Genomic DNA, 25,037 nt, shown 5'->3' on the forward strand with positions numbered 1-25,037 from the left:
AGTAATATGCAGTGTTGGGTAAGTTACTTTAAAAAAGTAATTAATTATTACTTACTAATTACATCTTCATTAGATTACTGTACAAATTACTTTCTCCAAAAAGTATTTATTTACTTATTACTAATTACTTTCTAAATCCTATATCAACCTCGACTAGTAAATAATACAAGGATAGACATGAAACGGTTCTTTTAATTCTTTCAAATAAATAAGAGATAACTACATCAATTATTCTAGGATCACCAAAGTATTTAAAGTAAGAAGGGTACATAAAAAGCATGCATTTTAAGGTTAGACTTTAAATTTTGATGTTAAATCCACATGTTCTACAGTCTACACACAGTATTAAGTTCAATTACATAAGAAGTTGATTTCTCTGTGGCCGTGCAGGAATGTTATTCATGTTATTCTTCATGTGAACGACCCACAAGACTTCTCTTGTCCCAGCTCCGCTTATACAACCTTTCTGTCATCCTTATAGGAGTTTCTCCTTCCTGTCCCGCTAATGGACATACCTTAGGGAGTCTTGAGATCCCCTTGAGGTGTTCTTAAGATCAATGGTGAGACTCCACTTGTATTTATTAGGAGGAGAAACAGATTTCTCATTAGCATTGGGGGTCGGTGTGTTTCTGCAGATCGGCTCTGCCCTGCAGAGATACTCACCACATCATTACATTTTCCACTTTGAACCGCTCTTCCCCTTCAATTTCAATTGATTACACATCAAAACATGCCACACAGCAGATCAGCTTTCACAAGCCGTCTGTTTTGCTGAAAAATCTGCAAGGAAGTTTTATCTTGCTACAGAGTGCACAGCGAATCCTTCAGGATTGTTAAACAAACGAGACGAATGATATTTGGCCTGTGCTTCTGCAAACCTATAGATTTATGCATTCAATTACCTACTCACTCGAGGCTCTGATTTGGTTTTCTGTTTTAAACACACACACACACACACACACGAGAGAGCTGTCAGCTCACACGTCAAAGCGTTTCATTCTCATATACACACGCGCATGTGGTGAGTGACATTTCTATTGTCTTCATTTCTTTACTTAAAAACAATCACATGCAATCAAGCCAACAATTATGCAGAGTGACCTTTGGGAAAATGGAATCACTGTTTGAAATTGTATTCATATATTCATGTTTTAATAATCAAGATCACATCTCTACGGGTCATGTTGATTGAATTAAATGGGACGTAAATAAGGTTCCCTGTTTTATGGAAAATTACATTCTGGTGTGCGTGTCCAGTGTATTCTAAATTATGAAAAGACATCCAGTGTTTACAGTGTTTATCAGGAGTCTATCAATTCTACGCAGCAATTAAAATAGGCTATCAACACTGGTTTGTGTTTACGTTCATAAATATATGATCAGTGTGAGCAAGACTGATGTACACATTAAATTTCTTTGCATTATTTAGAACAATAATAAAACAAGGGTTGCTTGTAACTTTGTACTTTAATATCAGTAATAGTGTTTTCCCCCCATGCTATTTATCTCAAACTTTACATAATTTTCTCACTTACTGGGCTACAAATTACAGTGTAAACAAATGTCAAGAAAGAGTGTTGTTGATGCAACTTACTCCACTACCGATGGGCTGTAACAGTTAACATAATGTTTTACAACTGTACAATTACAATTCTAATGCATTACTTCATTTTCAAATGTTTAACCATCAGACTTTTGATAGGAAACTTAAGGGAGCCTTTAAGAAGCAGAGATGAGTTTATGAGGAGCAGTGTTTACTGTGAACCGAGATGCTGCAAACACTGACAGATCATGAGCTGTCGTAAGAGAACAGTGTCACGCAGTGCATATATTTACTTAATTAAATTGCAGCCTTTGCAATTTTATAATTGCACTAAGCCATATCAGGATTTTAGTTTAATTTAAATGAATCTTACTGGAACAGATGCAAATCTTTTTGCAGAAAAAAAAGTTTTGTGTATTTACATAATAAATCGCACCTAATAAAAAGTAGGATCTACTAGTAGGATTTTATTCAGAGGGATTTTCCCAATGTACCTCAGTTCATGATATATTTATTTCACATCATAACTGTGAAATGCTGAAAATAATCGTGAAAGCCATAACCCTTTGATTCTCCCACTAAAAAACAAAATCTCCTCTTTGATGAGTTCCTATACACGTTGGATCTGCCAAGCCTGACTCAGTCTGGCACAGCAGGGCATTTGTGTTCAGACTTCACATTTTAGATTTAGTTTAGATGTACACTTCTCGATTCTCCCTGTGCGTCCATTCAAAACGTCTTCAAAGATCAACTGCGTGATCTTTAGGGATGCTCAGATCTCTCTCGACGCGAGCAGGAGTCACGATTAAAGCTGCTGTCTGTGGTCACAGAGAGTCACACAGGCAATCCCATACAGCGCTGCGTGAACAGGCAAATACCTCAGGAAACATCCAGCGTTTATTTCACATAAACCTGTTTAGTGTGACACTGGATAATGCAGCTTAAGTGACAGATGATTCTGTTTAATTCGGCAGAAGTTCTTGGACACTTTGTGGGTTTTGTCGCTCAGGGCTGTTGGAAATGCTGCTTTTTACTGCGACCCCAACGACACTGACATTTCCTTCACTTTGTGAACGGCTTCCTCTCTCCCCAGAGAGAAGATATAAAATAACCCCCCTTGCTTAGCAGGCTGTGCTTCACAAGCAGCTGCAGGTTCTCCTGACTGAGGCTGTAGTGACTGGTTGCTTTCTGCCGAGTGAACGACCCCCTCAGGGACAAATGGGTCCTGTGCAGGTCACTTTCCCCCAACCAAACGGTCAGCTTGAGGGCCATATGGACGTTTTAGATTGAGAACCTTTAATTGCACATGTGTAGCCTTCATGTACTGCTGACACCGGGGGTCGCACTGCTTCAGGTACGTCTGTCACTTGTGATTTTCATTACACTCTCATGTTGTTCCAAACACGCATGACTGACTGACTGACTTCTGTGGAACTCAAAAAGAGATGTTTAGCAGAATGTTCATGCTGCTCTTTTACACATGTTGAAGGTAAAATTTGATGCGGCACATCTTTACATGCCAAAATTTGAAATTGTGCAATTGAAAATGAGATAAGGGAAATGCCATATGGGGAATATTTCAGTATTAAAAATGTTTACATTTTTACATTACATTTAACATTTAAAAGCCTGACATGAAATAATAGTCTGAAAACATCTATTTAAATTTATTGAACCTTTAGGCAAAAACATAAATAAATAAATAAATAAATACAATTTTCATATGTGTTCGCTGTAAAAAGTGATGTTGACTTAACTTAAAAAAGGCCCAAACTGAGCAAACATTTGCAATTTGGTGCAGTTGTTGATATTAATGTGACCAAAAAGTAAGATACAATTCTTACTTTTAAAAATCTCATGAAATAAATGAAATGCATAAAATGTGTATACATATCAGTCGTCAATCTATATCTCCCAATAATATGTAATAATAAGATGATATTTAAATGCTTAGTTTTATGATCCAAGCTCTGTTTTATTGTGAGGGCATAACATATGATGCAATGCAATACAATACAATATGACTGTTTACTACCATTTTTGGCACGTGACAGTCATTCACTTCCACTAAATGGAAAAAAGCATCAGAAGCATTTTGCAAAATATGTGTTTCAACAACATGAGGGAGAGTAAATGATGACTGTGTTTTCATTATTTTGGGATTGTGGGTTCATGCATCATACGCCGTGTGTCAGAAACAATCTGCATTGGCGTCATTGGTTAATATTTCCATCCTCACCAGCCGAGTCTCAGAAAATGTTTCAGAGGGTTTTGTTTTCCTTTCAAGTTGACCGCCGAACCATCACAAACACAAACACACAAAGCCTGAAGTTGTGGGGCGTCTGTCTGCATGTACGTCTGGGTCTCAGGGTACTGTGAGATGCAGACTTGATCCAGCAGACCTTCAAAGCCACGGCTCTGTGGTAAGAGTTGGCAGAGTTGTGTTTTGCACAGCTTGTGCCTCTTCTTCAGCTCACTGCAATGCACACACTCAGTAAACCACTGAATTATAGATGCAGAAACAGGAAATTCATTCCTTCCATAGCCACTGTCCCTCTGACCTTTGACCTAATCAATTAGCCGGGCTACAGGCAGGGTTCCTGCGCAGTGCGAGCGTCGCTTTGGAGAAAAGACTGCCCGTGGTTAGTAAAGTGAAAAACAAAATACAAGCTAATTTAAATCGCTTCAGCCCCAAATGGACGGGTTAGATCTGAATCACTGTAATTTCTTCAACACGGATGTTGAACATTGCATGATTGCGTGTTTAATTGAGCATTTCATGAGCACAGCTATATTAATAAATTAACAATTAATGTAATTCCCCGAGACCTCCAGAGTGCATTTACAAATGTAGATGCGTAGATTTTCTTGAAAAGGCATTTAATAGGAGGGCTGGAAGAATCAATAAGCTCTGAATTTCCCATCTGATTTGTTTTTGTGCCACTAAAAAGAGAAGCCTGTTGTTCTACAGTCCAGCTAATTTAAATTCTCTCATCATTTCCTCATGTTTTTCCAATCCATGAGTGACTTTCTGTCTTCTGCACAACACAAAATGGGAAATTTTGAAGAACTGTGCTAGTTAATTTTCCATGCATTGATGCAATGAATGGGGACGGACTGGAGCTTTCAAGCTTCAAAAAAAAAAAAAGAAAAAGAATGCAAAACACAATAAAAAGCATAATGAACATAGCCAATACAACTCTACTGCTCACCAAGTCTACATTTATTTGATTCAAAGTACAGCAAAAACAGTAAAATTTTGAAATATTTTACTATTTAAAGTAACTGCTTTCTATTTGAATATATATTAAAATGTAATTTGTTCCTGTGATTTCAAAGCTGAACTTTTATCATCATTACTCCAGTCTTCAGTGTCACATGATCATTCAGAAATCATTCTAATATGATTTGCTGCTCAAAAAATGTTTATTATTATTATTATGTTGAAAACAGCTGAGTAGAATATTTTCAGGTTTCTGAAAGTTCAGAAGAACAGCGTTTATCTGAAATAAAATCTCAATTTAAAGCATCCTTGCTAAATAAAAGTATTAATTTCTATCATTTCTTTCCTAATATATATATATATATATATATATATATATACTGACTCCAAGCTTTTGAATGGTATATTGTATAATGTTACAAAAGCTTTTTATTTAAAAAAATTTGACTGCTAGTGTACAAATTATCCTTCGCTCCAGTGAATTTAACTTGATAAGAAGATCAGTCCAGCTCATCATAATTTTATTTTTGTGTGTGTGTGTGTGTGTGTGTGTGTACTGGATCAACCAATGCATTGACAAGAAGTAGGGGTGTGCTATATTTATGGCCTCTGATAATATCATAAATGTTGTTTTAACGATATGCAAGTTGACAGTATCGAGTATGTCACTCACTTTGCAAAAAAACGAACAAAAACACGTCTTGAGAGTCCAAAAGCATTCACTGTCATGAAGCCTATTAGAATACTATTAAAACGACCCTATATTCAGGTTATGAAAGCAAAAAATACCAATATATGGGTTTTTGTTTATTATATTTATTTAGTTAATATCACACAAGCAAAAGGCATTTTCCTAAATATTAGAGTGTAAGCGCGATGGCAAATGTGTTGTTATATTTTGTTCCTGAATTAATCTATTTTTGAACAAATCAGTTGAGTTAATGATTCAATGATCCATTCACTTGCTCTAAATGAATCAGCTGTTTTGAATGAATCGTTTGAATGAATGATTAAATGAATCACTCATTAAGACAGGGATTGCCTGCCAACTACTGGCGTTTTTAGTCATTTCATTTCATTTATTTATAAAGCACAAATAAACACAGCAGGAGTTGACCACTGTGCTTTACAGAGTATAAAACTAAGATACAAGATAAAAAAGAAAGACAGCAATAAAACATAATTAACAATTGCTAAATTCTCTGGCCAGAAGAGAAGACTTTAACTTTGATTTAAACTCATGTACAGAGGACAGGGATCTCAGATAAAAAGGAAGACTATTTCAGAGCCTAGGTCCAACAACGGCAAACGCATGAACCCCTCTCGACTTCAGTCGTGTTCGAGGCTGAACCAGAGAGTAACTGTTTGTGGACCGTAGACACCTGCCTGATGTATTCAGATTTAAAAGTTCAGACAGGTACGAGTGTGCAAGACCATTTAGAGATTTAAAAACAAACATCAATATTTAAAAAAATCAACTCTATGACCTATACCGGCAGCCAGTTTAGAGCCATTAAAATAGGAGTAATATGTTGATGTTTGCGGACTCCCGTTAAAAATCTGGCTGCAGCGTTTTGAACCATTTGAAGTCTTGTAAAAGAGGACTGGGAAATTCCAGCATATAAAGAATTACAATAGTCCAATCGAGATAAAATGAAAGCATGTGTGACTCTTTCAAGATCTTTGGCGGACATAAAACGCTTTTCTCTACAGAAGTTTCAGATGAAAAAAGCTCGACTTAACTACTGTGTTTATGCGTTGATCAAACTTAAAGGAAGAGTCCAGAGTAATTCCCAAACTTTTCACAGTTGCTTTGATATAAGAGTGCAGATTTCCAAACACAATTGCTTCAGTTTGACTCGCATTAAGGTGTAGAAAATTTGAGGACATCCAGGATCTTATATCATTTAGACAAGCAAGCAAGGTTTCTAAGGCTTTCTTGTCAATGTGCTTAAAAGGCAGATAAAGCTAAGTGTTTTTTATTTTTTATTTTAGTGTCATATTTATTTATCCATCACAGGTCTAAACTAGCCAAAATACCAGTTCGAAAACACACTCAGCTCAAAATATCGTTTAATTATTGTTATCAAAAAAACAAAAAAAAACCCCTCCAGAATATATCAAGATATATTTTTTTGTCAATATCATCAATAATTTTGTCAATACCCCAACAAAAGAGTGATTCCTTTAGAAGCTTGAAAAGAAATAAAGTTTAAACAACAAGAGAATGAGTAAATTGGATGAACTATCCCATACATAAAAGAATCATGCCCTCAATATAACATTTTCTCTTTCTCTATATGGGTAAGTGAATGGGGTCAAAGCCCACCGGATTCAGGGACCAGATGTGAATCTCTCCAATCCATTCCCATCTGCGGGAGTTCTGGCGGTCATGTTTTACAGGGAAATAATAAGACATTTGTAAGCCTCGTACTGCTGTGACGCTTTGAAAGGCTGGACAAACAGTTCTTCAATGACTCAGCTGAATCAAAGAGCCCTCTGTGGTTTACAGGAATCCACCCCTGAAATGTTTAACACTAGAACAGAGGAACTGGTTTTCCATCTCTTTGCTAGGTTTTGTCTGAGTCCTTTATCTTTACTAAGAATACTTTGGTATAATAGATAAAAGCGGCTCTTGATACATCAGACACTTGACCACATGTCAATGAGACTTAGAAGTTCATCGCATACAAAGAGAATAAGATATGGCTCGAGGGGTGGTGTTACAGTCATTATGTTTCAGATTTTTTACATTTATTTTTATTTACTGATGAAAGGTGAGCTAATAAATTAGTTCCTAGAGAGGTAAGCTTCAAATCCAAGACTGTAAGAGCAAAATAGAAGACTGTTCATCAAAGAATTCTGAAATAATTATGGTTTCCATAAAAATATGAAGCAGCACAACTGTTTTCATCATTGATAAAGATTAGAAATGTTTCTTGAGCAAAAAAATCAGCATATTAGAATGATTTCTGAAGGATCATGTGACACTGAAGACTGGAGTAATGATGCTGAAAATTCAGCTTTGATCACAGAAATAAATTACATTTTAACATAGATTCACGAAGAAAACAGCTATTTTAAATTGTAATAATATTTCACAATATTTCAGCTTTTACTGTATTTTTGCTCAAAGAAATACAGCCTTGGTGAACAGAAGAGACTTCTTTCAAAAACAGTGTGTGTGTGTGTGTATATATACAGTATATATATATATATATATATATATATATACATAGAGAGAGAGAGAGATAAATACATAGATATTACTGTTCAAAGAGCGTGACTCCTGTATGTAATTCCATACTTTGTATAATTTGTAATATTTTTTTTTTTTTTCTCGGTTAATCCTCATCAAAGATTTAACAATTGAAAAAACGGCTCCTTAGAGATGGCAATTTAATGCACCATTTAAGCATTCACACACTATGTGGCTGGAGGACTTTTTGTTATATATATTATTTCTTTAGTGTATAGGTGTGAACTGGACACAATATACTTCCTTTTCAGGGTAATTTACTATCATTATTCCATTTAGAGCGAATCATTAGATTGTGAAAGATATTAAAGGTGAAAGGTGGTTTGTGACTGCAGAGACAGAGATATGAGCTGTGTGTCGTCTGAAGGTTTCAGATCCTGTCTCTTCCGCTGGAGCTGCTCCCATCAGTTTTGTTGGTTTTGTGGTTTGGCCGTGACCCAAATGCAGTGCTTTACACTCCAACCAACCCCAAAAAAAGCAGCTGCAGCCGCTGTTGGTTAATTAAGTTTTGACGGATGAACTCGCACCTAGATTGGTTTCATTTAATAACGTTGTGTTAACTTTCATCACTTAGATTTTTGAAATGTGCTTTAGTCACATGAGACTGGAAAGGCTCTTCATTCATGCACACAGTAGCCGAGCTTCTCAGGACAATACAAAAATCACATTTGTTATTAAATGCAGTTGTGCAGTTCTGATACTTTTAACAGATACATATTGACAGGGTGTAGCACAGACACCACAAGCAAATGTTGCTCATTATTTATAATGTCTCATAGCCAGCAATGTGAATAGCTTAACAATGAGCTTTCTGCAGGGCAAGGCAGCACAAACTCAACACGCACCAAGCGCCCTCCATCCAGCCGCCATCCGGCCTCTGTCGTTTCAGATATTGACTCACCTGCACACGCTGTCATTCTTGCTTTTTTTAACATCTATTTGCTCTTGAAAACCAAAACACCATTAACAAATTTTGAGGATGGTGCTTATTCCTCCTGCGCTTAAGAGGTTTCACTTAAACTCACATCCGTTCATGGCTGCCCATCTATCTCCGTAGCCACACAGACATTTTAATGGCCACCTTGATATTTAATGGCGCCGGTCACGGAAGACTAAATAAACGCATTTGGAATGATAAAACACATATTGGAGTGTAAAAGCAGCCTTTGAAATGCTGAGAATAATGCATTATTCAGCAATGATGCACTCACTGACTTCAAGGTAAAGCAAAACCCCTGTGGTGCGTATCCATGAAGATGTCCACGCAGGTTCTGCTGAATTTTTGATGATACATTGCATTGTAGTAAACCTTTAAAAGATCTTCATGCGGATATTTTGCACACTGAAGGTTCATGGAACTGGCAAACTGATCGTTTGGTCGCACTCCATGATGGAAGACTCATTATACAATGCAAATTTTATTTTTATTCTTAAACCAACATCAGTGTAACGTATTTTGTCAATTCTATAATAATAATATCAAGTTTATTAAAAAATAGTGAGCAATATGTAACAAAAAAAAAAAAAAAGAGTGAGAGAGAATTTTACTTGCCTGGCAAGTTGTCTTATCAAAATGTCAATAATAAAAAATGACCGAAACTTCTAGAAACTTTTGGAACTTATAGGCCATCAAAAACGTACTTAGTTTTCTTATCAAATGTCAATAATAAAAAATAACCCGAAACTTATAGAACTAATAGGCCAACCAAAATTTTTGTGCGTAACAATTCTGATTTTATTACATTTAGTGTTAAAACGGTGATTGATCATTAACAAAGATCTTGCCCTTGACAGACTGTGTGTGAGGGAGACTCACTGAGAAATCAAAACAAACGAGCGCAACAGGGTTGTCAAGTCTACGAAACAAAACCAGCCCAATTGCTATTCAAAACTAGCCCAAAACTAGCACAATCCCTTTTTTGGTAGAGAGATCGCTTTAACCCTCAGACTAAAAAAACCCCCCCGCAGCAACAGTGTGATGGTGTGTGCACATCAAAAGCAAAATTAATTATTTGCGCAAGTAGATTACGTACAAAGTCAATGCAAAAACGCATATAGATGCAAATTTGTGCCAGGGTATGCAAATGATATATGCAAATGCAATATTCACCTCAATCGTTTTCCGCGCAAGTTGAAAAATTTCAGCTTGAGTGGGAAAATCACATGATGCTTCATCACGCAGTCCAATCATTAAAGAGCTTATTGACACGTCAAGTTTGACACATCCGGTTGTATCAGAAAACAGAGGAGAGCATTACATTTATTTATTGTTGTTGTTGTGAAGACACATGAGTCACACATCGCATGAGTCACGCGAAAAATACCCCCTGAGTAATCTGGAGAGTAACGCAAAGCGAATATTCGAGTAGCTTTTGATGTGCACACACCATAAAAATAGTCCAATTCCTCGTTAAATCTGTGAACTTGGGAACCCACTCACAGAGGGTTATTGAAATTACAGTAGAAATAAAAAACTATACAAACTATGCAGGTAGCGACACCAAATGACCAAAAGTGCTGTTTTCCCGAATCTCACAAAAGTAGTGCTGCTTTGCCCACGAAAATCATTCCACACAAAGAGTCTCCGAGCAACAGACAACGGTGTTTCGTTACTGGAATGATTCAGCAATTTTGAACGAATTGAGTGAGTCAATGACTCAGTGACTAATTCATAAAGACAGGCACCTGTTTCATTCTTGAACGAATCAGCTGTTTGAATGAATTGGTTGAATTAATGACTCAATAACTCACTCATTAAGACAGTCACTTGCTGCCACCTACTGGTGTTTGGTTTCATATTTAAAGTATCTTCAAACAGTGCCATGCCTTATTATTCTAACATAATTTATTGATAAGATTTTGACATGAAAGATGACTGTACATTTAATAAGGGGAGAAATGGTCCTTTATAAAGACAAAAAATGAGAATATTGCTTAAAAATTTTTTTTCCTGGACAAGTGCATGACTTGTCTGAAGGCTTAAAGGGATAGATCACCCAATGATGAAATGAATGAATTGTCATCATTTACTCACCCTCATGTTCTTCTGTTGATATTTTAAGGAATGTCTGTAAATAAACAGTTGACGGAAGCCATTTACATCTGTTGTACTTTTTTCATACTCTGGAAGCCAGTGGCCACCGTGAACTGTTTGATTTTATTTCTCTGAAATTTCCCTTTAATTTCATGCCTTGTGCAAGCATTACAAAAAGGCTAAAAAGCCCAACCGAGCACACAGCAGTCATGCCAATATTTGAATACTAACAGATTTTTCCATTTCAATTAACTTGCCAAGAAAGCAGACTGTTTCTGTATTATTGTTTCAGTGTTTATTTTGCACCCCAGGCTTTATTTTCAACCCCCAACCTTCCAGACCTTTTGCCCTGCAAACTGGTTTCCCCCTAATTTGAGTAATTAAGTGCATTGGTAGAAACCCCCAACCGGCCCCGCAGCTGTGAACCATGTCAGGTCAGGTCATTCGTTCCACAGCGACCGCCACACAATCCAAGGAGATGTCCTGCGGTCAGTCCTGTTTCAGGAAACAGCCGAGCGTTTTGACCACATGAGACGAGTCATAGCCACTCCTTCCCTGCTGTTTTCCCACACGCCGCTGAAACACATCTGATAACTTATGACTCTAAAATCCGCGGCTGTTGACTCAGGTGCCATCTGATTATTTTTGGCCACCAGGGGTGTTGGTGAGATCGGTGATAAATGGTGGAAAGCAACCTTTTCACCCCCTGTAAAGAGCCAAAGAGACAGTGAGGCCCTGTTATAAAACCAAACGATTTTATGAATCTAGCACCCGACACTGGCATGGGAATCCGATCCACCTGGTATTTCCCTGGGATGTGACTAATCTTTCATTAAAGGGGTGATAATGTGTGAAACTTTAGCGGTCGTCAGAGGAAAGAGGAACAACATGTGAGGCTCCTCCAGGCAAAGACCTAATTGTCACACTTTTTACTCCAGTGAATATTTGTCAGGGTGCACAGAAAAGAAAAAAAAATGTAGAAACAATTTTCACTCAGAAATTGCTAGTAGTAAGTGACACAATCAATTAAAGGTGTTATTTTGAAGTAAAAAAAAACTGAAATAGTATGTCTTCCAGTCTTAGCTGTGAAAAAGCTTTGAACTTTGCACTGGGGGAAAAAAAGAGGTGTGTGAACACATTTTGAATTGGGCATATTATCACACTATATGGGATAATTTACGATCTATTATAGGATTGTAAACAGTAAAAAAAATAAAAAATAAATAAATAAATCTGCAAAGTAACTAAATATCAAACTATTGTTGATATGGACAACACATATTGTAATTAATAAATTTAACTGAAACAAAAATGGTATAGGATTTTTATTTGTTGCATTAATTGTTACAAATAAGCAAAAATAAATAAATAAACAAATAAATAAACAAAATAACTAAAAAATAGCTGAAAAGTCAATTTTATAGTAACGCATAAATATCATACTATTGTTACAACACATTGTAATTAATAAAACACTGAAAACAACAACAACAACAAAAAAAATTGTTACTCATAAATTTCTAAGAATAAGCAAAAATAAGCATAAGGGAAAAAAGTAAGAAGTAAAATATTGACAAAAATGGCAAGTAACACATTGAATTAAATCCGAAATTGAATTAGACTAAAATGGCATTTTCTTGTAAAATGTAATCCAATAATATTTTGTTTATCTTTATGTCATCAGCGTACAGGATGGAACATTTGAGAGAGATGAGCAAATTATCACAAAATGTTTTAAACATGTTTTTGTTGCTGTTTTCCCACCAAAATGATGTCACGTCCTGCAGGATGAAATCATTCAATATTTGGCTTTTGTTGGTTAAAGGAATATACAATTATTACCAATAATAATAAAAAAAAGTTCCTAAAGCAAGCATTTTGCCCAAGTTTTGTTTCAAACATGTTAATTAGATAAAGTATAAATGGTTGAAACACTTCATAAATTGCTAGACGGTATTGCATGACAAAACTCACAACATCCACTCAAACCAAAGTGGTGAAAATAATTAAAATCTCACCTCTGTGATCTCTGAATAAATTAAAACCCATACCACTTTGAGTTTAATATCTTATCCACTATATTAAAACAGAAATGATATGAAATGTCATATGAAAGTGTGCCGCTGACCTGTATGTGTGTGTGAGGGAGACTATATTTAAAGGCGCACATGCAAGACCAATGCATCTTAACCTGTTCTGCCCACACCGCGGTGCGACACACGCCATCTGTTGCGGTGGAAAGTGAGAGGTCGATTACGTCTATGGCAATCCCAGCTTGGAATCTCTTGGAATTGAAACAATCCTGCTTGTGGCAGGTGTCTAATGCCTTCCTCTCGCACATCTCAGCCCGCTCAAACTCTTAAAATTCAGAAATAAATCTCAAGGCTTTATAGCTAAAGTGGAAGCTGAAGAGAAACAATTGTTCAGTGTTTTTTATTTATTTATTTATTTTTTTTATAAGCTTGTCGATGGTGCTGCATGCTAAATGTTCAAATGAAATGAAATTCGTCTTTGGCACATGATAAGAGTAACAAATAAAACTGGGTGGAAACACATTTGTATGAGAAAAAAATAGACGGCATGAAGTGCATGCTGATTACGCTTACTATATGTCTCAATCAGTGGCTCCATTGAGTTTTCGACAAAACTATGCTTTATAGTGTGAGGGAGAGGCCCAGTGTGGGTGTAAATGATCCAGTGAAATGACATCAGTGTCAAGGGACGCAAGAATAGCTGAGAGCAGACCTCAGCTCTCTCTCGTGCCCTTCAAGACGAGTCGGAAATATCCCAATTACAAGTTCCAAGTGCATAATTGACAAGTGGGGAACTGTGACACAAGAGTTGCCAAGTTGTAACGTTGGTTTGAAACACTGATCTATAAAATCGATAATATATCTATAACACAATGCAACTAAAATGATTATTTTTCAATTATTATAATTATTATTGTACTATTTTTTGAATCTAACATCCATAATTTGGTAACTATTTAGGTCAGGTAAATTTTAGAATTTTTATCATTAATTATTATTATTATTATTATTTTACTGGAATATACAAAATACAATGAAAGAGCAATGTCAATAAATCTATACATTCCTTTTTTCTATTAACAACCCTCAGTGAACCCTAAAGGAGGAGAATAAAACTCAAGTACATTTTCAAAGAAAAATAAATTGATTAATTAATAAAATAAAACCAAATTGACAATTATACAGAGTTAAATAAAACAGAAAAATGAACAAGAGACTAGAACAACAAGTAGAGGACCCCAGTTTTTATAAAATTTGTCAGTGGAACCTCTTAAAGCAAACTCATTTTTTCAATATATAGAAAAGACAACAAATCTTCTAACCGTGAAAAAGTGGGAGGAGATTTAGAAGACTTCCAGTGTAGTAAAATTAGTCTGCGAGCTATCAATGAGGCAAAGGCAAGAACATTAACATACTAGACCAAAAATAGCAATTAGGGGGCATGGTTCAAGGGAAATATTCAAAACTTTAGAAAAAGTATCAAAAAAAGGAATAACAAAAATCTTCCAGCTTTGAACAAGAAAAAAATATATGGGTATGATCAGCGGGAGCCAGAGAACTATCATTAATTATTAAAAAACATTAATTTAGTAATGATACGTTTTTGTGCTAATTACGCATTTTTTTAAAGGATATTTTGCTTTTACAAGGATGGGAACATTCTAGAAGTTTCTGGAACATTCCAGAACATTGTGGGTCATAAAAGACAAAAATCACTCAGCGTACACTTCTGAAGTTTTGATGACTCACTTTTTGTAGCTGTTTATGTTAAATGTTATTATGCATGTATCATGTCAATTTTATGCATGAGTAATAACAGATTAGCTTGTTGTCGACATATTTTTTAGTTTTCATGAGCACTGTTAATGATACTCAAAATGTAAAGCAATTTTCATATTCAGCATGTCAAATTTCATAAGGAAACATTGAAAAAAGCAAAACAAAAGTGTGTAATTTATTATAATCAATTTGAATTTCAGTTCAGGTTGTCGATTAGATTCTGGAACAATTTCTGCAAATTCTGAATGGTTTGACTCAATCTGACTCACAATGACATTCGATTTGATTCAAGTAGATTTGATTCTGATTAATGAGTCTATTCTGTATTCATTCATAGGATTATGTAAGTGTTTAATGCATCTACAAAACAAAACTAAGCTAAACTAAACTAAGCTAAACTAAACTAAACTAAACTAAACTAAACTAAACTAAACTAAACTAAAATCACTTAAGATTAATTATTACTCAAAACAATGTAAAAATAAACACATGAATGCATGTACATACAGGCTATTGAAATAAAACAAAGAGTGCAATGTGCTGATAAAGTATTTTCAGCACACCTAGGAACATATATAGATTTCCATGGGCTTTCTTTGTCTGGAAATAACCGATTTAAACAGCACCCCATATATAACAGTTCTATAAACAATAACTCCAGTAAAACACTATTTCTGATCATTTGCGCATGTCAGTTATTTAAAGTGTATATATTTAAAAAATGCTAAATAATATGTTACGATCTTCTAGGGTCAGCCATAACATAAATGAAATGTGCACTCACTCCCTTGATAGCGTCAAACAAAAAGTGCATTTATTAACAAATTTATAAGAAATACAAAACCAATAATAAAGGGGACAAATTCAGGAGTGGACAAGGCCAAAATAACAAACCCAACAACTAGTTTAAATAAACCCTAAATTCCCTAACCAAAATAAAACACAAAAGAAAAATATACAACACAACTTCCCTAACTCCCTTAACTCAAAACATAGAACAAACTATATATATATATATATATATATAAAAGAAATGGCGTCACACTCCCTACTTCCCTTAAACTAAATATTAACAAACATAATTAAAAGGTAACTAGAACAAAAGCAAATCTCTCAAAGCGCCCACATAACATCTGAAAGGAACCCAACCCAAATCAAAGCAAAACAAATGGCCCACATTCGGCCTCCTAGAATGCTTGAGGAGGTCCTTTTCACTGGAAGCGGAACTAGACAAATTAGAACGCAGCCAATCAGGATCTCCCATATCTCGTGATCTCCAATCAGGACGAATGCAGACCACACCTTCTCCTGCACAGACACACTCAGAAATATATACACATTTACCGGCAAGCCGGAGATGTAACAAATGTTTCAGTGAATCACGATCCATTACATTTTTAGCATATAAAATCAAAACAGATGAGTCACGATTCAAAAATCTGTGTTTTAAGATTGATGCGTATGCATCGGCAGGATTTTTAATCAATCGATCGAGAAAAAGAGTGAATCATTAGACCTCTAGTGAGTGGAAAGCAACTGGTGTAAAGTTAATCACTTTACTTTCATAGTTTCGTTGAAATGAAAAATAATTTATAGAAATGATTGTTTTCATTATTTTGAATTCAGATGTATTTATTTGGGTTTATTGTTGAACGTACAATTCTTTTGTTTCGTTTAGGCTATTGTGACTATACATGACATATCGTAATATTGAACTCCCAACTGAGGTATATGAGTTTCACAGGTGCACTTGAAGGCAGCATCCTTTCCAAGACATTAGCCGTCTTGCTTCCTATACTGCCTACAAAGGCAGCTGCCTTCTGTCTCTGAACCTCATAAATGACATGTAAGCTAACAGCTCTAATAAGCTCAAATATAAACAGATATTGAGTCAAATAGATTTTAGTGACACCTTTTTTCAAATGGTTCAAAAATGGCATTTGGAATTGACTCCAGTAGCACTAGCACCGTGTATTACTCCAGCTGCCGGTTTGCATAGTTGGCATTGTGTAATTCTCACATTAGTTCAGGCTCAGTCTTCTTTCACACCTGCCCTGTGTAGAACAGCAGAGACCTACAGGATCAATTATCAATCACAGAGCGTCTCTTATCAGGCCGTGTGATGCTCGTCTGTTTATTCTTTCTTCTGCAGTACCCTTAGTGGTTGTGGTAGGGGTCAGGGCAAGAAAGAGACAGAGACCACACAGAGGAACATACTGCCTCACTTCACAGAGTCACGTGATCTGAATAAAACAGACCGTCTGCTTCAGACACAGGTTTGTGTTTGCAGTGTTTAACTGCATTTAAACCAAACACAGTAGAGAGAGGTAAGTTGTGCCAGTTTTTATACAAAAATATTCTCTATCCTATCCAAAGTCCTATTTTGCTGCAGATTATTCACATTTTCTTATAGATTCTCATAAGAAAAGAAAATGTTTTATATTCAGAATATTTTAAGGTTGTTCCCTTTTTTTTTATTGAAAAGATCCTTGATTAGAGAGGGTGAACTAAGGCACATTATTTCATGTTCAAACATCAAGGCTGCAGAGAAATGTTGCTGCTTTGAAAATTTGTGAGGCTGAGTTAGCTTCATCAATACATAACGTAATGGCAAAAAAACTCTTGATCATTTTGTGGGTTTCAGTTTGGATTTTTTCCCCCCAAAGAAATGTGGTCCCCATTTCAAGTTTTTCTGAATTTGCATGCCAATTAATTTATGTGGTTAAGTTTGAGGTCAGTACGATTTTGTTCCCTGAATAATACCATTGACACCTTTATTCAACATTGATGTATTAAATTGCTAGTTTAAAATGTTACAAAAGATTTCTATTTAAAATAAATGCTGGTGTTATATTCATCAAAACTCATCAAATCTGTTTTCCACAAAAATACTGCTTTCGACATTGATACAACTTAGCATTCCCGTCACATTGAAATAAATTATATTAAATAAATCATAAATAAATTATATAAATAAATATAATTTAAATTATATAATATAAATTAAATTATATTATAAAATATATTAAAATAGACACCAGTTATTTTAAATTGTAATAATATTTCACAATATTACTGTTTTTACTGCATTTTTGGTCAAATAAATGCCACCTTGGTGTTTCAAACACACACACACACACACACACACAAAATAATCAAATATATGCATGCTGTGTTATGATTAATGCATACAACTTAAATATAAATATGAGGTCACATGACAAAAGTGGTGCACAGTTTGTGACTCAGCTCACCCCAATCTCAGCTACATAGTTACAAAATGTATAATACTAAAAATGTTTTATCTTTTTGTGTGCATAAAATATGCATTTTTTTAAAGTTTCATTTAAACCAACAAAAATGGAGAAGTTAGTATATTTAAAAACAACAGTTTAAAAAAAAAAAAAAGTTTAAATTGTGATTTTGCAAATTTACCCTGCCCTGTTTCCATATATTACATTTTTTTCCATTAATTTTTTACAGCTGCAGCCCAGTGGTCTACAAACTGTATTACCGTATTTTATATCACAGTATAAAAATATAGAAACTGCCAACTTGTCAAGTTGGTTTTCAGTCCAGCAATGCTTATAGTATTACATGCCACTACGGCCTATATTAAAACATCTTTCTACTGATTTTCAAAGTCAGTTGCAGATATTTTATTGCTTTTCTTCCCTCCAGCGGCAACACACAAGCAGTTTTACTTTTTTTACGTTTATTACCTTGAAATCCTCTTATAATTTATCCAAGCTGTCAGTGCTTTCTTACCACATCTCTTCCCCTCATTTCAGAAACACCCTGAAGTCTACTATCACCCATGTCACGACACATACACACAGCTCAATCCTGAAAGAGCTCCAGTTTAAACAATGGAGCACACTCTCATTCCGGAGCGCGCACAGCTGGACTCAGTCCTGTCATCAGCACGCGTGAATGAACAGACTGCAGTGAATGAGATGGATTGATTATGCCACCGCCTTTTGACCACACGTTTAAAAAAAAAATAAAGCTTCCAAACAGGGGTGATGCCATAGAAGAACCATTTTGAGTTCCCTTTCAGTGAACAGTTCTTACAGGAACCTTGTGAAGATTCAGAGGATTCTCCATGGAACCAGAGATATTTTTAACAGTGACTAACTCAGTCATGTCTTTCTTTACCTTGAATCGCCATGGTTCCTCCTGACAAGCATATATAGGATAGTTAATTATTCTATTTCCGTGTTTGTTAGTATAACAACTACAACGAAGTGTAGCATGTCATAATGACATGGCTGATAAAAAAGCAATACATGATTGTGATTATGAGTCATAACACCCAGTTTTAATGAGCTCTACAGTGCTTACGCTTGCACTAGTATGCATTCATTAAGAATGAAGGCCATGGCTTAAGATGTAGCACCACAGCCTTGGTCAGAAGGTTAGCAGATCTCAAAGGCACTCTTTGATTGCCAATATGAACCAGAGCTGTAACCACAAGACATTCCCCTCACACAAGGTGTTTATATCTGTGATCATTGAATACAGGTTTTTCATGGACTGATCTTGATCCCTGAAAAAATGGAAATTTGCTGAATATGCCCTCACCCTCATGCCTTTATCAGATAAATGTAGCATTACATCACTTTCACCGCAATGGATGCTCTGCAGTGAATGGGTGCCGTCAGAATGAGAGTCCAATAAACATCACAATAATCCACACCACTCCAGTCCATCTGTTAACATCTTGTGAAGCCAAAAGCTGTGTGTTTGTAAGAAACAATTCCATCATTAATGTGTTTTAACTTCAAACCATTGCTAATGGCTAAAATGTGAGCCCATAATCCATAATATTGCTTTCCCCATTGTAAAAAATCTCCTGTTGTCTCTCACATCAAAATCCACCCACACATTTGTTTAGAACTGTTTTTAGCTTGTAAACGTTGCTTGATCTGTGCTTGATTTCTCTCCTTGACTTTTTCCACTGGAGTAAGTGTTATTATGGATTATGTACTTGTATTTTAGCTGAAAGCAATGGTTTGAAGTTAAAAATGTCTTAATGATGGATTTGTTTCTTACAAACATGCAGCTTTTTGCTTCACAAACCATTAACTGATGGACTGGAGTGGTGTGAATAATTGTGATGTTTTTATCAGCTGTTTGGACTCTCATTCTGACGGCACCCATTCACTGCAGAGCATCCATTGCTGAGACACTGATGCAATACTACATTTCTCCAAATTTGATGAAGAAACAAACTCATCTACAGGGTGAGTCAGTTTTTAGCAAATATTCATTTTAAGTGGACCATTAACTTGGTTCCTTTAAAAGTCTACAGTAAATGGTGCAACATTTCCTTCCACCACAATAATGACTGTCCTTTCAGCCAGTCTGCGGGACTCATTCTGTATTACTAGATAGAAGGCAAGGAGATAAAAAAATAACAACTTTGAAGAGTTTTTCAGCTAATATTTCAGCACCGGCTTCTGAAATCCACAGTTCAAAGCCAGAATCAAAGTGCAGGGTTTGTAGCAGACAGTTTGATAGCCTCTCTGACCCAACGGCTGTGTCTCAAAACATACTGAACTGCCTAGACAGCATTTTGAGGCACACATCACATGTATGGACATTCATATCATACAACCTATGTAGGCAGCTTACTAGGTTTTGAGACACAGCTCAGCTCAAACCCTAGACAGTCTCTCTCCCTCTCTCCCTCCCTCTCTCTCTCTCTCTCTCGCTCTCTGTGCTCAGAGTTTGATCTTCACTCAATGAAATCTGACTCTTCATTCACTCGTGTTATTGCCCTCGGAGGGAACAAATGTCAATATGAGATAATGGAGCAGATGGAGAACTTTCATTAGTGCTTTAATTTCATTTCAAGCTTTCTCTGTCGTCCTGATTGACAGTTTGACACTTGGCGTTGCGGCGCGCGCGGCGGCTCTGCGTGTTCAGCAGACGTTCATCTCGTTTTTGACCATTTTAAGAGTCTTTAACACGCTGAATTGATATGTGCAGGACGGCTACTCTCTGTTGGTAACCTCAGAATATAACAGAGACAGTTTCGCATCATTTCGAGCCAGTTCTCTTCAGAAACGCGCAGAAATGGATCTTATGGGACTCTACCTGCTTCATCTCAGCTTCGCCGGTAGGTGATGTGCTGCATGCGCGTTTCATCTTCTCCACTTACTGACATCAAAGTTCCGCAAAACACAAAGCTGTTACAATGTTGAGAGTTTCTTTTATTATTGGCTGTGTGCGCTAGCGTTCCGGCTTTATATAGACTTTTGTCTTGATTAATAAGAACGGATCGAACTAAAAAAAAAAAAAAAAAAAAAAATGTGAGCACGATAACCTGCTTTCTTCTCATTTGGATTTATGAATCCATATTTTGTTTTTGCGTTATTTGTCAGCTAATGAGGTGTTTGCTCAGGTGTGAAAGGTTACTGCTTTCATTGACATTTGTTCTAGCAGTCAATTACTTTTGGTAAAATCATTGCTAAAAGAGCTATATAAATTTTATCCCACTAAACTTTTAATTGCTGCTTTAAATATAAAGTGGTGCCAAACATACAACCTGTAATATGCTCATTGCACTTTTTGATTGTGCGTATATATAAAATCCATGTAAACTCTGTTCCTTTGTAAAGGATGCAGTGTGTTGTCACTGACCTGAAATTTGTAGCCTCAGTTGATTGAAAAGCCTGTGCATTTTAGCAGATTGGATTTTTGTCTCTGTGTTGCTGCTAATATAATTAGGTTTTCAGGTAGACTGTCTTTTGTGTGTGTGTGTTGTGTATGAATCAGAGGATGCATGCATGCATTATAACAAGTGCATTTGCATGTTTTGAAAATGGATTCACAGATGAAAGCTCTGAAAAATGCATTCACAAATGAAACCAAAAAACATAACCACAGGTTTGAAGCATGCTTTTAATTTTTTAATTTTGAAACATATTATGCATTAATATGGCAGTGTGAAAACTTCAGTCATCTCAAAAATCAGGGCTTTTTCTGACTGGACCCTGATTGCTGATCATTTGCTGATTGATAATCACTGATTTAAGAGTTTATGTGTATAATATGTTTTATTTTATTTTATATATTTACCTTTTGGTTTGTCTAAGGCAATCAATTATTCAATATTCCTCTTTAAACAGAACAAAGTAAATCTCTAGAACAGCAAAACACACCTAGCTGTCGTTTGAATTACCTGCAACAACAAGCAGTAAAAAGACTGATCTCTTGCATTCCCGAGAAACATTAAGAAAATGTAGCTCACCTACAGTAATGCACCTGCTTTTTATGACTTGGTTCTGAATGGTTTTCCTATGATTCCTCAGTAAAGAATTTTAAACCTTAAACCAAACCAACCAGCTCTGAATGTGATTGAACTGCTCATCACTATTAATTTTAAGCTATATGGACGTTTAAACATGCAACTGTTATGCTCTGTTCTTCCAACATTTCTCCATTATTATTTTCCATAGTTATGTGAGTTTGAGCAAAGTCCATATCTGATTCCTTCCATTATGACCATCAATCAAGCCCTTTTTCAAGCCCCACATATACATTCTGTGAACCTGTGAATATAGGGCTCAGCTCCAGTTCTGCAGGTAATTCCACTGTCACTCAAGGGGGCTGAAAAGCAGGCAGTTTGTCAGCGATTAGCCAAGGTAAAGATCGATTCGTGCTCTGAGAGCTTGTAAATTAGGAACTCTATCAATGTCCATTAGCTCAAGCCATGACTGACATATGCTAATTCTGACCTTGTTGTACAAGAATAATATCATTATCAGTATTGACATGGATTTACACTACAATTGGTCATTTATGGTTCAGGTTTTCAGAGCATTATACTTCATAGCTCAGGCTTCAGCTGAAATATGCAGTTCAAAGCCATAATCAAACTGTAGAATTGTAGCCGACAGCTTGAAGATCAGCCTCTCTCCAGCAGCCGACTCAGTGTTTCTCACTGTTATGCTCGACAGTCTGTCTCTCTCACTGTCTGATGCCACACGCATAAACTGCACTCAGAGAAATATGATTCTTAATAAAGTAGCTTGCATAAACTTTTATGAAAGCCGTAATTAATGAAAAAATGCCATTTAGACATACTTAAGTCATACTTATTTAAGATTTTACTTCACAGTAGTTACTGTGAAATGCTCAAATTATGATGATAGAAACTGAGTCACTGTCAAATGTCAGTGTCAAATGGTCATTTTTTTCTGATAGAAGCTTAAATATCTTAGAGAAATATCCAATCAATGTGCTATAGCATGCATTAGTGCTCATTTTAAAAAAAACAATTTTTTTTTTAGGTGTCTTGGCTCCGGAAGTATTTTTTCACTGATTTTCCTGTAAGGAAAAAGGCTTTTATAAGTCTTTGTTAAAGCATTAAAGGCCATGAAACAAAACAACCAGCTTTGAAGTGAATCAAGAAAGGTACAGAAAGAAAGGTACAAAACAAATGATCTATCTATCTATCTATCTAGGTCCTCAAATCTGATTGGCTGAGAGGTCTTTCACCGTTTGTATCACTTGCAGATTTCTCACAGCGAGTGTCATGGTATATAATACCGCTGTTGTGTCATGGAATGTTGATTGTAGTTGTAGGAGTTTTTTTGTTTTGTTTTTTGACGAGAATGTAGTTGTTTATGCGGTTTGTTAATAAAGATTTGCCACAGGCTCTGATGTGGTTAAACATGAGCTATAATTCGTTTTAGGTAAATCTAACGGGCAGTCTTTGATCTCATTAATCTGTCATTTGTTTCAGAGCAAATAGTTGTGGCTGAAGGCACAATTTAAAATTTTTATATATAACCTTAATGCTGTATCAGAGCGCTGCCTTTGTACTCTTGACTGAATTGATTAGCACCTTTTATAATGTCTACTGTTGTTTATTACATATTATTATTTGATAAACAGTAACAAATATTTTATATAATAGTGGTATTTAATTAATAATAGTATTTGGTATTAAGAAACGGTGTGTGTGTTAGTTATGCTGATTTTAATTACATTATTCCGCCATTAGATGGCAACAAGAGACAAGTTTTTATGAGCGAGTCAGCAGTAAAGACTTTTATATTAAAAGAGACAGAAACAAGGTTGTAAACAAGGAAGTTATTTTACATTCAACAACACCTTGTAAGACGCAGTTAACAAATGCACTGAGCAGCGCTGTCACTGGAAATCACCCTTAACGGATGAAAGGATAGTACGACAAAGATATCGCTTTCCTAAGTGGACATTCAAACTAATGTTTTATTGTGAATATGAGATTGAGCTGAAGAATGAATGTTGTATCAGATGCAGGTAATCACACTTGCTCACTCCATGTCTCTCATCCTAATTTACTCTATATGATAGAGTGATCTTTCAATGAAACAACTCAACATTCCTTTGTTACTAGTTCTAGAGTGATGTTTACAAATTAGTAACAGTGTCATGGTAAATAAATCTGTTGACTTGAGATTCGAATCTGTGGCGGAACGTAACTTTGTTTTAAAAAGTGGGTAAGACCAGTATTGATATCAATTTAATCTTTTGTTCTTTGATTTACATCAATGAGAAACTGCAGCAGGTTTACCTTTAAAAGCAGTACTGTCTCTTTAAAACTGATGCTCATGATGTGGGTCTGACAGACATCTGGTTTTCTCCCAACTCTTTCCGGTCATTTGGGTCTTATTATTCTCATTTAAGTCTGTGTTTATGTGGTCAGAAGCATTTGTGGCTTACAAAACAGTATCCCATCACTTAACAACATTACATGCCATAATAGTTCTGATATTAGTTATTTGCCATCACTAAACTATCAAACTATATGCCTTAACATGTCATTGCTGATTAGAATTCAGAGCAGCTGGACTTGAGAAATCTGAATTGAATCTCTGGCTGGTTGCAGTGTTAATGTGTGAAGTCTAAAGGGATACGGTGATACAGCTGTTATATGATAGCAAAATCGCATTGGTAGTGATGGTAGAGCATGGTATGCATTGATTTTATCATTTTATTATTGATTTTATCTACATGACAAATGTGTAGACCATTAAATGTGACAGAATAATGCTGCAAACGGCACAGAACTTGCACAGCGTAGGCTTCTCTAGAGTTGTTATTTATTTATTTATTTATTTTTATTTTGTAACAATATTGCATATGAAATACATTTATGAGTTAACTGT

At 35.6% G+C, this 25,037-nt stretch overlaps 1 protein-coding gene across 1 annotated transcript in view; it reads left to right on the top strand.

Annotated features, from left to right (window-relative positions):
• Nucleotides 1-20,660: 20,660 nt before the first annotated feature.
• gfra4b (GDNF family receptor alpha 4b) overlaps nucleotides 20,661-25,037 on the top strand; it is a 56,786-nt gene continuing 52,409 nt past the window's right edge. The window contains exon 1 of the mRNA XM_058798191.1: nucleotides 20,661-20,995. Coding sequence (XP_058654174.1) covers nucleotides 20,953-20,995 — 43 coding nt within the window. The 5' untranslated portion in view covers nucleotides 20,661-20,952. The remainder of the gene's footprint in view (nucleotides 20,996-25,037) is intronic.

This window comes from Onychostoma macrolepis, chromosome 14, assembly GCF_012432095.1.
Source record: "Onychostoma macrolepis isolate SWU-2019 chromosome 14, ASM1243209v1, whole genome shotgun sequence".
In the NCBI taxonomy this organism is placed as follows: Eukaryota; Metazoa; Chordata; class Actinopteri; order Cypriniformes; family Cyprinidae; genus Onychostoma; species Onychostoma macrolepis.